The sequence below is a fragment of the Oryzias latipes genome, chromosome 10 (genome assembly GCF_002234675.1).
Source record: "Oryzias latipes chromosome 10, ASM223467v1".
Classification (NCBI taxonomy): Eukaryota; Metazoa; Chordata; class Actinopteri; order Beloniformes; family Adrianichthyidae; genus Oryzias; species Oryzias latipes.
Genome location: NC_019868.2, coordinates 12303406 through 12321739, shown reverse-complemented (window position 1 = coordinate 12321739; position 18334 = coordinate 12303406). Strand labels below are relative to the sequence as shown.

The 18334-nt window shown below is 40.1% G+C and overlaps 1 protein-coding gene across 1 annotated transcript; it reads left to right on the top strand.

The window, feature by feature from the left end:
* The first annotated feature begins 7377 nt into the window (after positions 1-7377).
* On the top strand, positions 7378-17186 carry LOC101172987. The gene is made up of 7 exons (XM_004073217.4): positions 7378-7913; positions 8049-9546; positions 11044-11072; positions 12792-12920; positions 13313-13379; positions 13474-13581; positions 15469-17186. Exons 1-7 carry the CDS (start codon positions 7807-7809, stop codon positions 16048-16050), a joined length of 2520 nt encoding a protein of 839 aa, XP_004073265.1. The 5' UTR covers positions 7378-7806; the 3' UTR covers positions 16051-17186.
* The last annotated feature ends 1148 nt before the right edge of the window (positions 17187-18334 follow it).

The window sequence follows — 18334 nt, the reverse complement described above, 5'->3', positions numbered from 1 at the left end:
CTTATGTTATACATATAGAATGGTATGTTGAGAGGCTCTAATTTAACCTTTCAAATAAAGTTTGTTCTCATGTGATCATCTGAGAAACTCAATAAATTCAAACCAGTTTTCATTTATAAGTTTTTTTTTTTTTTTTTTTTTACATTTATTTCAATATTAAAAACTTCACAGCAAATACAGCTCCACGACAAAACAAAAAACTGAATTACAAGTCCAAGAACCATGTATTTCATTAAACAGCAGGTAATAACATGTGCTTATCGTCTACATCCGGTTCCATGGTTACACCATGGGAGGGATCCCCATTCTTGCAAAAATCTTTGAGCACCACATAGCATATAAAAAGCAAGACACCGCAGGGAATTGAACCCCGTCCTGAGTAAAACAGGAGTGCCACCACCGGAGTCTTTTGCTTTTTCTAATAGCTATGTTATGGGCAAAAGCAAAACCTGGAGGAACAATGATTTGTTCCTCCAGGAAAAGAAAACCCTTTCTTTCTAAACATTTAGCTGCTGTTTTCTCTCATCTAAAGAGTTGTTCATTTCCAAGTTCCGGACATTTCCACAAAACAGATGTTAACAAATTCCATAAATGCCTTGATTTCAATAAACAGGGCCACAATACCAGCGTCTCTGATGACCATTTTCAATCTGTCAGGACTTCCAACGTCAAGTAAACAGTGAAAGCTCTCCTGCAAAGCTTAAGCTGCAATAAAAAAAGAGAAGACACTTAAAGCCCCCACCCCACCCCACAATAAACCCTCCCTATACAAGCACGAGTTGTCAATACATTATACAGCTGATGCATTTACCACAACTGTTATTCCTCAAAGACGGCCAATCACTTGTTTCATATTACAGAATGGTGCCTAGAAGCTGGTGTACCAAAGTCACGACAACGCAGATGTATGTTGCTTGGCTCAGTAGCAAGTTAAGCTGAATGAGTTATCTGAAAGGGAAAGAAGAAAATAGTGTTGCCCCCCCCAAAAAAATCCCACAGCTACACGGTTTGACAAGGACTTAATGAGCATTAAGCATGATTAGGCAGAACGGAATTGCATGCTATAAATAAAATCCTTCATGGTAGAAATCATGTTAAATGAAACCAATTACTTAACTTTGACACCCATGAGTGAAGTGATGCAGTATTAGAAACAAACTTGCTGCTCTTGATCTTAAAATGACAGGGTTCTCAGTTTTCCATCAGATCCCAGATGAAATTTCTGGCAATTTGACCTGAGAAACCAAGGGGATAGAAAAGACAAAAACAGCGGGGCTTCTGCAGATGACACCAGGGGTTCAGATTCAAGCTCAAGCGCACAGTGGTTTGGCACTTCATTCAGGAATGAACACAAACGCCGACAGGTTCCAGATGCAGCTTTGCATTCAGACGCAGGCAAGATTGAAGTGGACAGATGACAAAAATCTGAAACAAAGAGGGATCTACACAACACACCCACCACACAATATGCAAGATTTCTACGAAACAGTGATCTTAAGATGCAAAGCAATAGGGCTTCATGGATTAAGAAATTGCTAGTAAAGCATGATTTCAGGTAAATGTATAGCAGGGTCTAAGATGTTTTTGAAAAGCCAACATCTTACTACACACTCCAGGTTAAGAGGGCTGCAGCCGTGCTTGTACCAGGCTCGTACTGGTGATTCTGTGAAGAAAAGCGTAGGGACACGCCCATACAAGACAAGTGTACCATTTCAAAAGCAGCGCAGTTGCACTGCAATTCCAAATTAAACTGCACAATGCACAGCTTTCCTCAGCTACTTTAATTTAGAAATGCACAGTTGCACATTTAGTTTTGAAGGGCTAACCTAGCCTTGCACATTTGCACAAGGGCAAGAAGCTGAGGCCTAATTCCTTTGTTTCGTTAGGTTTCAAAACAGTTTTAAACGTTGACCTGAGTCTGTTCAAACTCCATGCTGATGATGTTGTGTTCTTGTCCAATGTACACTGCAATCTTCTTTTAGTGTTCTGTAGGATCAAAGAAGTACACACAAAAAAAAAAAAGAACCCAGTCCAGTTTCCCACCCAACAAGAACTGACTTGTCCTTACCCAAATACTTAGCTGGAGATAAATCAAGAAGCTCCATCAAATCAAGAATTATTGCAAACGCACAACTTTGCTTATTCAGCTGTTAAGTTTTAGTAAAGACTTCTTCAGGAAGGATTTAAAGACACCACCCACTGACTGTAAGTGACCCACATCGGCTGGATTCTAGCTGTCCAAACATCAATTTTTGGAGAAATCGACTTATCTGCCTTCAATTCCACTTTGAAGGATGTCTTTCAAGCCCGGGTCATTTCCATGTTCTACTAAGATCCCAAGACTTACACACCTGAAAAAGCACAAGAAAAGTACCCCCCCATACAACCCAAAGAGAACAAATGCATACCAAAACTGTAGAATCGCCATAAGCTATGCATTTATTATGCAATATAAAATTCCTTTACAATTTAAATCACTCAATTTTGACAGTACAATAAATTGGTAGCTAAGTGCAAAAAGTGGCCAAAAAAGGTTTTGATAAACAATTTATGACCTTACGTGATAGTCGATGGACTAGGAAATGTGTACATACAATGAGCCAGAAGATCTTCCAATGTCTTGTTATTAAAGCGCACAGGACACAGCAAACTGAAAAATGTAAAGGGAAAAAAAAATCCTCCCCACAATACTATTGCCAATACACGAAGCAGTACAACACCAACACTGTAACAGCAAATGTTACACCCTTAAATGGGAAAATGTAGGACTAATACAGTTACAACTAAAAACTGGTGAAGAACATTTAAATACCACAGGCCTGAGAATGGGGGTTTCTTTCTTGAACAGTGGATGCAGACTTGAACGTAGATTTGACTGATGTGCCATAAATAAATATCTGCAAGAGTCAGAAGCACACATCCCCTCCCACATAGCAACTTTAACAGGAAGATAATCGCTGCTAGTAATGAGACTTGTTACCATATTCCTTGGGCAAAGGGTGCTTCCCTACACCTGGAAACTAGTTTTCAGGTTGCTATGCTGCTTGGTAAAGTGTCCACTTGAATCTTGTTTGGTTGGTCCTGGATGTTTCCTATTCACACGATTTGGCAGGAGCCTATACGGAGCTGTGAAGTCTGGGAAGAGACTGATTAACGCCCCACAGCCCAGCCCTCCCATAAACCCCCAGTGTGGTTTAAACCCCGAGAAATGGCAAAGAAAATTTGGATTTGTTGAATACAAGATACCTTCCTACATCTTAAATCACTGTAGATGCGCATGATCTCCAATCCGATAACTTTACTGTACGCAAGATGGGGTCAACATCAACCAAATGGTTAGCACGGGGGACTTTTTCCATGATGAGCTTTAAGAGGGGGGGAGTCAAGCCTGTGAAAAGAAAAACTCCAGACACATTTTAAATCCCCCCCACCTCCCCTCCCATTGAAAGGAAAACCATTTCAAATAAAGAATCTCTTTAAAATTGTCATTACTGCACACCACAAAGGCAACGAGCCAATGTACTGGATAGTTACACCCACGCGTACATTTCATGCAATCACTCACTGCTTTGGTTAAGATGTCGATGTAGCTGATCTGTACCATTGAGATGCAGCAGAAGTACCGAAGCGGTGCTGAATATACGCCAACCAGGTGCACAGAGGACCATCCACTCAAACTCCAATGCTGAACATCAGCGGAAGACTATCGAACAACAAGGGATTGACACTCCTTCCAGATGAGGAGAAACTACTTCTGATCGAAGAGGGGAGTCCAATTATGAGGTTCAGACGCCAGGACACTACCCAAGGCATTCATCACAGCAGACATCACCCAAACCATGTCAGCGCGCAAGAGGAGAGGTGACCGTGGTACAAAACGTTTTACACGGCTTGCCTGAAAAAAGGAAGAGAAAGCTGTGCAAGAAGGATTGTTCTACAAAACATTTTTGAAAAGTTTAAATACCAAATGCTTGTGTACAGAAATACCTCTACCCGATATACAAACCAAGGGCCCGCTTTAACCTTGTGATGCAAGTAGACTGCCCACGCCCACCCTCAGCATTGGCTGGCTTGCATTGGAACTTCGTAGCACCATTCCTGCTACACTGCCCTGTGCCTCTGGCTCCCTCTGGTGTACACATGCCGATATCGCGTGATGACGCCTCCTGTTCCCCTGAAGAAGACCCTCCTCCTGGACCTCTCAGCTCCCCTGAAGACCCTCCTCCTGGACCCCTCTGCTCTCGCCTCCACGCTCTCTTGTCCTGCCTGGCTCCACTCTGGTCCTTTTCCGCTTCCTATCGCCTTCCCTGGTCCCGATCTTCATCTAACGTCAGTCCATTCTTCAATCACGATCATCTAATCTGAGTCCTTTTACTCTTGAGTGACTTAGTCCATTTTCATCCAAAAATTAAATAAAATAAAAGATTTCTTCGTCCAATCTAATCGATTTTGGCTCGACTTGTTGAGCTAAACTGAACTCTTGTAGAAACTTTGTTTGGGAAAAAAAAATTTTTCTTCATGTGCCTCTTTAACACATCTTAGGTTTGACAAAAAAAAACCTCTTTCAAGTGTTATTTCATCAACACATCTTAAATGAAAAAATAAAAAAACTTTAAAAAACTAGAATTAGTAAAATTAAGGGGAAAATTACCGACCCATTATCTTTTCTGTAACAAAATGTAAAATTGCTCTTAAAATATGTCGTCACGAAAGGTACGGTGAACCTCTTCAGCTATTCTTGTGAGTGAGAAGATTTCTCCTTTAAATAATGACCGCCTAACAAATGTATGGCGATTTTATTTGCAACGGTTCAAGTCAATCTAATTCTAGAAAGAATATTTCAAATAAAGTCGTTATCTTCTTTATCAAAATCTGCATAGCTACAGAAGTACAATGAAAAAAAGCCAACTGACCACGCCCTTTCGACTTTCGTCCACTGACATTGAAGCATTATTCAAGCTAACCAATCACAGCTTTATGAAAAATGCTACGTTAACACTAGTATTGTCAATTGTTAACTAGTGATCTTAGCTAATGGTTAGCAAAAATTTTAAAAGCAGAACATTTGTTAATTAAATATATATAAAAAAAATTATATCAAAAAAATCTTACTTGTAGGTTTTTTTTTCTAACTAGCCACATTGGCGAAGGACGGCCTAGCCCATCTTTAACAGCCTGTCCATTATGTAACTCGAAAAAAACGGTTATAAGCAGTCAAGTCTTCAAAAATACTAACCAAAAATTACTTACAAGTTGCCGAGTCGCCTAAATACAACAACAGAAAAACCAAGGGGGAAAAAATGCGTCATAAATGCCTTCAACAAGACAAGGCCCACCAGCCCAATGGCGAAAACAGTTCAGTAAACCGTTCAAACTCGACAAACTATAGAAAACAAAAGAGATCGCTTCAAGCTTAACATTGTTCGAATAAAAATATTAATTGAAATAAGCGCCGTTAAATAAACATTATATGAATAAAATCATGTCACCAAACGACCAATAACACAACTACGTGCTTAAGAGTACCGGCGCAATTCTGTTTGCAGTGGTTGACGACGGTCGTATTTATAGTGCAGGACTAACCCCTTTGTGTGGACGTGAAGGTGTTCATCCGACGACAAGTTAGTCCGTTTTTATAGTTTAAAATTCTCCAGTTAAATTGTATCAATACGTTTAAATGTCAAATGTACAATTTAGGCAATAAACAATAAAACTAAGGAGGCTCGATGATATCTAAAGCCAACCAACGTTGTTACATTGTAAGCAGCAGTTTTACACTACAGTAGCCATGCAAATGTTTATGCACCTCTCCCTTAAACACAAAAATATGAGATTGTGTTATGGTCTTATAAACAAAGAGTATTTAAAAGACTTCAACCAACAATTCCTAATTTTAATATTTTCAAGCGTAAAATTTAGAAATGTGTGTGACGTCACAAAAGCGATACAGCGGAGTGATAGTTACTCGTGTGTTAGACGGTCCTGAAATCCTGCTTAAACCAGAATGTAGTTGACCTGTCGGATCTACTTTCCTTGTCTACTGCAGTGCGCTCGTTTATTTAAACAAAAACTCTCTACCCATTTAATTTGATCTGTATTTTTTGCATTGTGTTCACGTTTTTCTTTTGAGTGTAGCTGCTGTCAACGTGTTTTGTAATAAAAAAATTTTTTTTTTGTTATGCTACTGATTTCTGTCTTTACTTTAATGTTTAGTAGTTTAATACTGAACTTCTTTTGAATCAAAGACATATCTTGTACTGTAATGTATTATTGAGAGATTTGTCTGGAACTATCCAGAAACATCCAGTACCTCGTGGTTGGTTTTCTGTGACATGATGGAAAATTACCAGGCCTTCACTGGAGCTACCATTGTTTACCAGCAGAGGGGTGTAGCGACGTACGTGCCATGAGTCACGTCCTACCAGTACTGAACTCTGTCTGTTTACCTCCGCAAAGGCCGTGGTCGGGCTGTGATTTGGGAATAAATGGATCCCCACAAAACCGCCACCGCACAGCAGTACTGAGCCAGACCCTTTCTTTAGAGCTAAACACGTTTTTGTTCAGTTTCAGTATTAGGATTAATTTGGGGGGACTGGTTGAGGGGATGGAAGGGTGTTAATTTTGTGTGAATGTCCTGTTTATTTGTTTTTTGTTATTCTCTTTCATTTTTATAGTTGGCGTCAATATTTTACTGCTTATATGTTAGGTGTTTTGTGCTTAAACTAGAATAAAAAGTGCTTAACATATACAGTTTGAAGTTAAAGTATTGACTGAGGAAACCAGACAAGTCTGGGCAGCACCCTTTGTGTTTGTGTTTCTATTTGTAGTCCTTGGAAACTATTTTGTGATTGCTTTGTAAAACAAAAGCTTTATTGTCAAAGTGAAAGTTACTTTGTTTCTGTGATTTAAGTTTTTTTTCCTAGTGGCATCTCATTCATAGTTTGATATGTCTGTATATGGCAGCAACAGAGCATGTAATTATAGGTCTTAATATGACATAATTAGGAAAAACACTCAATTTTAGACAACTGTGATGGACTGTGAATAAAATCCTTAACTAGTATGTTTTTTTCTTTCTTTAAAAACGACATACCAATGGCAAATTTAAACACCTTGCAAAACTAACCATCCATGAGTGGAAGAACCATTGAAAATAAAACGACTTTAAATACATATCTAAGCAGTGGGTTCCTTTTGTCTTTTTGTGTTGTACTAAAACAAAAAGACGCATTAAACACACTGTGGTTTCATGATGCCATGAACAGAAACAGGCAGAACAACTTTCAGCGAGGCTTATTGGGGCAGGCTGCTGTCCTCTTCCCTGGGGCTTGATCAATCACTTCTGAGTGAGGACAAACCTCTCCCTCTTTTGAGTAGATCCATAAGCACATAGCTGTTACATCAGCTGTGATGCAGAAGGAAACCTTCGTCCAGGAATTCATACAGCCCCACTCTTCAACTCTCATCCTGTTATTCCATGGTCAGACACTGAAGAGACAAACTGGCTGGAAGAAATATTTGGAGTACTTAACAGAACAGGGAGGACTAAACTCCTTATTGGGTTATATACTTTTATAACATTTTCATTGATTGATTACATTGAATTTGCAAGTTATACTTTCAAATATTTTATTTTCATCTCTTACCATTTTTTTTCTAGTCCAGAAGGAATTGAACCAGTAGTGCTGTAATATCTTATCGGATCAGTTGTAGTATATCGGGAAACGTTGCTTATTTTAGAATAGATGGGGATGTCCACAAATTTTGTCTTTACTGAAATCTAGAACCAAGCAAAGAAGACAGGCAATGGAGACATTTTTCACGCCTGTTCACAACCCTTCTTCGTTGGATGACCTCAAAATACGCAAGAACCATCAACGACAAATTTTTCACCATCACCAGAACACAAACAGGTGGGAGGGTTTTACTCTGACAACTTTTATTTTTATTATTATTTTTAGAAATGCACACAATCTACACCGATGGGAGCTTGTTCTTTGTTTCAGAGATCATAAATTGGCTCTGGCTAATAGTTTTCTTCAATGCAGGTACAAAAAGCTTGAGGACAGTGACAGAAACACAGATGACAGCCGGGGGCACCGCCATAAGCTCAATCAGAATCTCCGGGACAGCCCTCACCATGATGCCCACTATCCTCACCGCCTTCAGCACACAGATGACAACGGAAAACAATACAACCACCGCAATCCCGTACATCTCCCCAGCGCCTCTTCTTCTTCTCTCTCCTCCAGCTCTTCCTCCAGCTCCTCTTCCTCCTGGTACACAGAGGCGAGCGCAAATGATCCCTTCTCTTTGCGTCACACCGAGCGGCCACTCCATTCCCTGTCATGCTCCAACATTTCAGATGTGCGCAAGGGATTTAAAGAGGACAACAGCTGCACGCCCATTGTTTTTGCCACCATAAAACATGGCAGAACAGCTAACACCGTTAGGGTGCTGCAGAGCGAAGAGCCTGATTTTTCTACCCTGCATCGGGGTCATAGTCGAAGTGAAGAAGGGCTTTTGCAGGGAAATGAAGGCAGTGAGCAACCTGCAGTACCATGCAAGGACTACGGGTCTCTGTATAAGACATTCAGTTTAAACAGAAATCTGGCTTTTAGTGAGGATGACACTGTTTTAGGGGTGCCAAAGAGAGCCATCTCTTCAATCCAGCTTCCCACCAAAGGGATCCTCAAAAACAAGGATCACAACAGTGACATTCGGAAGTCAAAGTCAATGGAGGTTCTGTCACCGAGAGACACACAGGTAAATGATCCAAATGGGCAGAAAGGGAAAGGAGCCACGCAGGCTGAGATAGAAAGGGCTCGTGCAAATTTTGTGGAGGGAAAATTGCAGTTTTCCGCCTTTCTGAATGAGATAACAAAACAGGTCATGAGGCCTTCAGAGCTTTCCATCCTAGGTGTTGGCAATACCAAAATTGTTAGGAAAATATCTGCTCCAGCCCGAACATCCTTTCCAGTAATGCCTCAGCTACCACCCAAGAAGAACCGACAGGGCACGCAGGTTGAGAAGAAGCAGTCCCCTAAGCAGCCCAGCAGAGAGGTGAAAGTTGGAAAACCCTCAGACTTCTTCCATCCTGACAAATTCCCCTCCTATGAAGCAGGGAGCCACAGTGGCAGCCCCTCTCCGGATCAGCACCCCCACTCTGCCCGTAGAGACAGGAGGCCTTCACCTGCTGGGAGCTCCGTGGTAGGGGACAAATACAGGAAAAATTCTCATTATCTCACTGATGGAACTAGCACCAGTCCTGAACCCTGCCGGCCCAAACAGCGGCACCACCGTAGACACCCGCCAGACACCCCCCACAACCCCACACAGCAACCCCCCCAGCAGTTACAGTCTGACAGCCGGGGGCCAAGCAACATCCCTCCATCCTCTGCCCAGGGGGTAGGTCCAGGTTTTGGTTCTGAGTCTTCATCCACAAAGTCGGACTCATCCCGGGCCAGAGACACAGCCTCCACCTCTGCCAGTCAGAGCTCTGAACAGGGCCAGCGCCACCCACGACACATTGCCAACACGCACCGAGTAAGTTCACTGTAGCCATTTTCTACTTTGAATTCATTCATTTAGCAGCTTTATTATATTAATAAGGTTTTTGTAAATAAGGTGATCCAAACTGTTGTCTCACAGCTACAGCTTCTAGGGTTTTATGTAACCATTTGACAAACAAATGAGAAATGCAGAAAAAGAAATAGTCTGCATGAATATATTAAAAAAATAATTAAAATGAGTGTTATCAAGCACAACCGCAAGGCCACACTGAAGTGGAACTACAACACAATAAAACAATTTCTTAAAAAAACAATAATCAGAAGTTAACTTAAAATGATTGAAAATAGGAGTAAAAGCCTTTATAACACAATATGATCAGAACAAAAAAATACTGATCATCCAGGTCAATGGTGAAACAAAACTTATGTTTGGAATTATGTTTTTTACATTTTTACAGGGATAGTTTTGTGTTTAGGGAACTCTGACAATTCACGACAGTGAGGCTTGACTGCATGGTGAAGATGGACTGATCATGAGGCTCCTCTGTTGCGTAGGCAGTGTGGCTCAACCACAGGCGTTGATCAAGTGTCAAACACTGCGTCAGTGAGCTGAGTCACCGTTCAGCAATGCGGCAGATGAGTGTGCAGTGCTTTTAAGCTAAACAACAATGGAAACCACCTGATTTCCCTGTTCAGATGCTTCTGTTCTCAGCAATGTTTGTGATGGAAGCTGGTGTTCTGTGTCTAGGGGGCAGGATGACTAAAATGTCAGAGAGACTCGCCCTCAGTCTCTTCTTATGCAAGACCCAGGCATGGACTTCTGTGTGTACAAACACACTTACACAATATTACATAAGATTTCCTGTTTCCATGTAAAGCTCACTGGTCTCACTTGATCCATTTGATTTTTTAATGCAAACCACATAAATAAAATAAGGGAACATTTCTCTCAGTGCTTCAGCTACACAGAACAAATTGATTCTTTTAGATCTGGGCTCAGATTAGCCAAAGTTGAATGGTTTATTGAATTTCTTGCGTCCTCAGAATGGACAGCCTGTTCTGATTATGTGTGCTATAATGGTGGAGGATGAACAGATGGATGTTTAGACTCCTAACTTTTCTAACGTTTTCTAAGTTTAGGGGCTCTTGTTCTTTCTTTGTCTGCTCCCATGGACGAGGTCATGTGACCACAGGTTATATTCATGTCAAATTTTTCCGGGTGTGAAAACTTTGGATCAAAATATCTGACAGTTTAGTTTATTATTACTATAAAATGCAAGACAATAGCTTTATAAAGCTTTAACCTCTTAAAACTCAAGCTAAAATTGGAGCTAACTGTCTAAACAGGTAGTCACAGGTCCCCAGCTAAGGAAAATTAACTATCTCGGTAATATAACCCAAAATTTGATGTGGACACCAGGTTTAAGAATTTTTTATACAAAATCTATGTGTTAATACTTTTAAGTGAATGATGCTAGATCCTAATTTTTCTCTCACCCTGTCCATTTTCTTGTTTGGTTTTCCATTTCAGGACTCTCTGTGTGATAACAGTCAGCTTCAGTAAGTGCCTGCAGCCTATTTTTCAAAAACATGCATGTTAGGTTGATTCAAAATTGTTCATGTTGGTTTGAGAGCTCACAAGGCATTTTCCCCGTCTCTGTGTTGCAGAAACTGTCTTAGAAAAAAACACAGGTTTTTTGATTTTGGCTAAGAACTGCATGATCGTATTCTAAAGACCACTGGGAGTTCTTTTTACAGTAGATCAAAATGATTGAAGGGGGACTTCATACAATGCAAACCAGTGCTTTCGTTACCTTTGAGTACAATTCATGTTTTGATCAACTGCAATCATAACAGCTCAGGCTAAGTAAGAATCAAAAACAGCAACCATCACACACAGATTTTCCCCAAAAGAAACATAAACTGAGGTTTTCTAAACAGTATGCTGTAAATTAAAAATAAAAATTAATTTTGCAAGGATTAGTCTTTGGTTTACCCTTGTCCTATCTTAGATGACCCCACCCTTATATTGATGTGTTCTCCCTACCATGACAAAGGTGGATAAAGGTGGAAATTTTTCATGTAATCTATGGTCACCAGTGAGGTTCACAAATCATTGAAGAAAAAAGGTTCAGAGCACTGTCTAGTGGGTCTAGATGACCCAACTCCCAACGTTAAAGTGCCTAGGATAGCACAAGGGTTACGACTATTATAAACTATTGTATGTCTAAACGTTTCATCCGTTCTGTTGAAGTAAAACAGGTTGCATTGAAAACACATTTTTTCCAGGTTTTTCCAACATGTAGTTGGGTAACCTCTGGAAAAGGCTCCACCGCCATGATCAGGATGAAACACGTGTAGAAAACAAATGGATTTCCCTTCAGCTCACTCTGTGACGGGTCATTGGATTATCGATGGTTCTAACAAGCCTCCTCCCTCCAACCACAGTTGTTCAGACAGGAAGTGCTGTTCCAGTGGGACACATTGACATAACCATTGTCATTAATCTGCACAATCCCTGCACATGACAGGGAGATGTAGGAAAAAATCGGATAAAAGAAAATGACTTAAATGATCGGTGTAGTGGCACATTTTCTACATATTTTTGTAGATTTTTTTAGGTTTCTCTGAAAATCTGAAGTATTTTTTTAGACCTTGTTGGTTTGATTTTCTTTTTCAAAATATTCTACCAGCAAGTGTTGCCAAAAAAATAATTATAACACTTGTAGAACATGTGTCTTTAAGCTTTTGATTGTTAATACCAGTGATAGACTTTGGAGTGTCATTTGTATGACCCAAACATATCTATACTTGTGAAAGAATTACACCAACACAAATTTTTTTGTTTTTTTATTTACCATTTAAAGTGTACTTCTGCTTAGAAATATCACCAAAAATGTACAAATGGAAAATATTTTTTTGAATTTGTCATTGGAATTTCGGATTTATCGATGCACAACAAGTTTACAGTCTATATTCTTGCAGCTCTTATGTGTATATTGTATATGATAAAACAGATTTTCTAAATGTGGTAGATTGTTGTGTTAATCTCTGATCATTCAGGTCATCACCGAGTTATTGGGTCATGTTTTTTTCAATTCTAACTTGTCGTGGATTTTAGTGTCATATGTCACAAATGACGGGAATCATTTTTAAACAAGGAGTGGGAACAGGTTTACTTTTTGTTTTTTTCCAGATCTTTTGATAAATAAAGCCAGCAACTCTCCCAGAAAAGGTCTTTTTCTGTGACTGCCTCACCCATGTTCTGTCTGCATTCAGGGCCCTGCAGGAGGAGAATGCTGATCTGCACCAAAACTTGCTGCAGACCGTAGTTTGCATCGAGAGCCTCGAGGCGGAGTTGCAGAGAACCAGGGACGAGCTTGGCCATGTTAAAGAGAAATACAAAAGGTTGGGAGTTTTCAACCACACATGCTGCCATGATTGCAGATTTTCCTTTCAAACCCAGTAGGTTAATCCAGGTCTTTACATAACTGCTGTTATGGATTAATTGAACTGTGGAACATCATGGATTGTCAATAGGGCACCACCTTTTGTCCCTGTGCTTTTCTGTGGGTGTCCGGTTGTGGTTCATCCTGCCTGACAAGCTGACCCTTTCTGGTCCGACACTGCCCACCAGGCACATACCAAACATTCATCTGACCAGAATAACAACTGCAGTTGAATGCTTAGCTTTCACTGGGCCTCAACTGGGTGTCAGTTGCTGCAGACTCAGTACATGTGCTAGCAAACACCTGCTGTTGACCCTTTGAGTGAACGAATGACTTCTTTCTGTTATCTAGCCTTTTGCAGACACACACTGGGACCAAGCAGGCCAATAACGTGCTGGGGGAGCACCTGCACGTAGCGGTGAGGAAACAAAGACACACAGGGGGTGGAGAAGCCATGACAGAATGATCAAAAATGTTGGTTTTTTTAACGTTGTATGTTTTTGTGCATACAGTCAGAGAGTCTTACCAGTGAAAGGAAGTACCTGCTGAACCGAGTCTCCCAGCTCAGCTCTGACCTGGAGGATGCTCACAGAACCATAGCAGCGCTGGAGAATATTAATGTGAGCACACTGCCATCTAGTGGACACTGTCCTGCATTAATTACACCACACACAAAGTCTCCTAATTTCGAAGAAGTTAACTATTTTAAAAACGTTTGGTAAATGTTTTGTCATTTAGAATTTATTTTTCATTTATTTTTATTTTCACAAAAAAGCTTCTGAATTTTTAAACTTCTCAATTTAAATCCATCCATCCATTTTCTAAACCTGCTTAATCCCTTTTTTGGTCACAGGGTTGCTGAAGCCTATCCAGTCATTATTGGATGAAGGTGGGGTACATAGTTTTCCAGCCCACTGCAGGGGCAAATAGAGAATAATGGCCAAACACAATCACAGGCACACAGAGGGACAATTTAGAAACACCAATGAACCCATGGTGCCTATTTTTGAACTGTGGGAGGAACCCAGAGAACCCAGGGCCACTTTAAATCCAATACTAGAATATTAAAGTGTAAGAGTCTGATCCATTGTGGTTCTCTGGTTGAAAAAAACGTAATTTTTAAATTTTAAAAAGTAACATTTTTTGGACTATAAGGCCTCTCAAGCAGCTAATTGTTTTTAACTCATTCACAAACAATGTGTATCACTCTGTGACTCTCTTGACTAAGTACCCATGATGCTCCAACAAAAATCCATCAAGCAGTGTAGCTTTACAGTTTTCCAAAATCATAGTAAAACACTTAGAGTGCTTGGAGATCAGTAAGCATAAACAGAGTTTATGCACATGTTGTGCCAAAGTATTAGGTGTTTGTTTAAATAAAAAAAAAGAATTGGAAGTCTGTCAAACGGTACAAAAACTATGGTAAGGGTCACTGAATTCATTTTAGTTAGCTAGGTTTACTAATTCGCAGCTGAGATGCACCAACAACTGTAATTAAGAAATTAATTGAGAAAATTATATTTTCTCTTATGTTTTTGTTTTATTTATTCCAAAAAACAATTGTTCTTTTATATTTATCATATCAACATTTAGTATTATTAATAGTAACATTGTATTAAATACATACCAGTGTTTTATTTTTCTTAAGGGTGAAGTAAGACTTTGTTACTCCTGCTGGGTTGTTGTTAGTGCGAGAAATGGACCTAAATAGCTCTTTAAGTGCAAACCCCTGGTTCCCTTTTCACCTGCAGGAGAGTAGAGCACTCCTGCCTCACAGCGAGAAGGGCTTGGTTCAAATTCCGACTTGTTTTTTTCCGTGTGAAGTTTGCCCCTTGCACACGTGGGTTTCCTCCAGGCACTCCGGCTTCCCCCTACAGGTCAAAAACATTCTTCATAGGTTAATGGGTGTCTCCCTATTGTCCCGACATGTGTCCACATGTGTGTGAGAGTGTGTGGCCCTGCAACAGCCTGGCAACCTGTTCAGAGTGCCCTCACCTAACTTACATAGCTGGGTTGGCTTCAGTAACCTCGTGACCCCAAAAAGAGATTGAGTGGGTTCTGAAGATGGGTGGATAGATGGATGTCTTTTTTCCGTTGTATGCATAGTTTCAACGGCAAGTATGAAACAAAAAAATCCAGAAATACAAAGGGTCAAGGTAAAGTATAGAGAAACTCGGGACAACATGTCACATAATTGTGTGAAACAGACTGTAGGTGACAGTCAGCATCAATACTCCAGCATTACATTATTTTGAAGGACAAAGTCACAGACCTATGGATGATTAGCAGCGGTCAGCAACCAAAAAGGGTTTTATTTTTCTTTCCCTTTTCTTTTTTGTTGCAAAGAAACTGCTAACCAACTCTTCTTTTCATCCATGTGGTGTGACATTTGTCCGCTGTTGTAGCAAAGTTTGGAATCTGCCACAACAAAGTTAGAGGTGGAGGGAAAAATTCTAGATGTAAGCTCAGAAGAAGCGGATTATTTTTGCCTGATGTTTCTCCTTCAGGTTTCGTGCTTGATCAAAGACCTGTTGGAGAAGCACTTCGGCTCGGTTGAGGCAATACAGAAGTTCCTCGCCTCCTCGGCTGCAAACCGTCCACAGCCAGCAGACTCCCAATCCCATTCTCACGGCGGAGAGGAACCCACAGCGGCGGCCGCCTGGTTGGCTGAATCAGAGGCAAGCTCACAGAGAGTCACAGCGTTTGTGCCAATAAAGCAAAGAAATCCATCAAGCCAAAATGAGGGCAGCCTCTCCGACCAGCAAGACTCATCCCTCTCAGAGCTCGACATCAGCAGTGCTAAATTTAGGAAAATGGGTTTGAGTTATGCTGGCAGACCGCAGCCTGTTTATTCACAAAGCCAACAGAAAGCCTCCCTGTGCACAAACCATGTGGAACCTGAGACTCAGCAAGCTCAGGGGAGCGGTAACGTTTGGAGAGAAAGGGAAGGGTTGAAGACATCACTTCTGGATGAAGGTGCTGAAGATGTGAGCTCGACGTCTGCTCAGCAGATCCTGGATGATTTCATGCAACGCCTGCAAACACACTGGCCGGCTGCTGGAGGGAAGGAGCTGCCGGGAAAGGAGTAACTGAGTGGAGCCCGAAAAGGAAAGCCCTACAGATTTGTCAGCAGTGTAGCATAGTGAGAATAGGCAGTCGATAGATTTCTTTTAAATGTAGAAAAATGGAGCTCTCCTGACAATGATGATACTTAAACATGGCAAAATTAGAAGTGTGACAAAATTTTGTCACACTTTCACACTTTTTTCACCTAAATGTTAGCATTTAGGTGAAAAAAGAAGCAGTTTAATATCAAAATTCCCTGAATGAATGTCTTATTTTGAAGCTATAGTGTTAATATGTGTTATCTTTATTAAATTTTAGTCTCCAAAGATTAATATTATGATAGGATAGATCAGAAAATGTTTTTGAGGAACAAAGTCAAATCAATGTAAAACAATAAAAATAGTTTACTATAGTTTGTTAATGGCGTCTGTTATCCCTTAAGGTAAATTGAATAGGTGTCTAATGGTAGGTGGCATAAAGGATCTTTAGTTATTATAGGAACTGGGAGAAAAAAATGTTGTAAAAAGAAAGAAAAAGTTTTTTAAAATGTGTTTAACTGTAGGAAACCCATTTTATTTTAGCAGTTTGTTGAGCCAAACACACCTACTCACCTCTGTGTCTGTGAGGTTTTGCTTTTCAATGTCACTTATTTTGAGGAAAATAAACCATTACATTAAGACTGTTAATCAAATTCACCTAATTGTCTTCCAAAGGAAAAAAAACACCTTAAAATAAGTCCAGAATGACATTTATGTAAAACAAAATGTCTTACTTGTCTTTGTAGTGACTGAAAGGCAGCTCATGCTCCAGGCCATACTCAGCCATTCCTGTACAAAATCAAAGAGACACTCTCAGTGTGAGTTTAGGAATTATTCCTCTATCCATTGAACAGAAGTGAGAAAAAGCAAAAGTTCCATATATGTGTGTACATGCATTAGTTGTTACAGAGAAATATGTCTTTATTTAAATATAAAGTAATGCCAACATAAAAAAAAGAAGATAAAAAAAGAAAATACTGTATATTGAAAAAAATTATGCAGTTAAAATACTATGTGTCTTTAGAAGCAAAGCATTATTTTGGCGTTTGTATTTTTGGTCTTAGATGGTAAAACCCCTTTGTTAATAAAGATAATTATGTTCAATAAAAACTGTTAATTCATCCAAGTTTTATTGTTATTTACTGTTGGCATGTTTTTTTTACTACACCATTTAATAGAAGTTGGTGACTCATTCACTCATTTTCCCTTTTTAAAAAATATATTTAAAAAGAAAATAATAAGGTTGCATGTGGTGCATTGGGTGTAGTAGTTGGTACTCTTGCCTTACAATGACAAGGCCCTGGTTCAAATCCCAGTTGGGTCCTTTCTCTGTGGAGTTTGCACATTCAGCCCATGTGTTCCTCCCAGCTCTCCAACTTCCTGTCACAGTCCATAACATGCCCCATAGGATAATTGGTGATTCTAAATTGTCCCTAGGTGTGAATGTATGTGTATATGTGGTTGTGTGTCCCTGTGACAGACTAGTGACCTGTCCAGGGAGTTCTTAATCGGCGCCTGACAGTAGCTGGGATAGGCTCCAGCAACCCTGTGATACCTAAAAGGATTCGTCAGATTGAGAAGACTCAAATACAAACCCTTTCCAAAAAATTAGAACATCATGGAAAGGTTTATTCATTTCCATTATTCTATTCAAAAAGTGAACTTTCACAGAACATAGATTCAGGGCCCATTGTTCGTAGTTCCAGCTCATAAAACCCATGAAAAGTTAGGAAACCCTGGAGAAATCCTCATTCTGTTTTTGCAAAAACATCAAGACAGAGATTTTGATCACATCAAATAAAATAAAGTATTTTCAAAACGAAATGTCCATCTTCAATCCTTCCATAGTATTTGCAGGGTCCAGGTCCTGCTTGAGGATGAAATCTGCATCTTCATCCAGAGCTTCAGCAGAAGGAATCATGAAGTCCTCTAGAACATTCTGCTAAACCGTTGCAGGGATTTAGGATAAAAAAAAGCAGAGTTTACCAACACCAGTGCTGGACATTGCCGCCCAAATCTTGACTGAGGGTGGAGATTTCCCTCTGGGCCTCCAGCAAGTTTGGGTTCTGCTCTTCACCAGTCTTCCTCCAAACCCTTGGACCTTGATTCCCAACTGAAAGACTTTCCTTTCATCATAAAACAGGAGCTTGTACCACTGGCTAACAGTCTAGTCCTTCTTCTCCTTGGCCCGGTTGAGGTGTTTCCTCCATTGGCTCACTGATCACTGAATGCTTTGAGCTGTACAACATCTCTAAGAGCCTTCAAAGGA

Excerpts from the sequence above, each read along its gene's own strand:
- LOC101172987 (XM_004073217.4), top strand. The coding sequence starts at position 7,807 with ATGGAGACATTTTTCACGCCTGTTCACAACCCTTCTTCGTTGGATGAC. Across the intron at positions 7,914-8,048 it reads CATCACCAGAACACAAACAG|GTACAAAAAGCTTGAGGACA; the intron begins GTGGGAGGGTTT and ends TCTTCAATGCAG. Across the intron at positions 12,921-13,312 it reads GTTAAAGAGAAATACAAAAG|CCTTTTGCAGACACACACTG; the intron begins GTTGGGAGTTTT and ends TCTGTTATCTAG.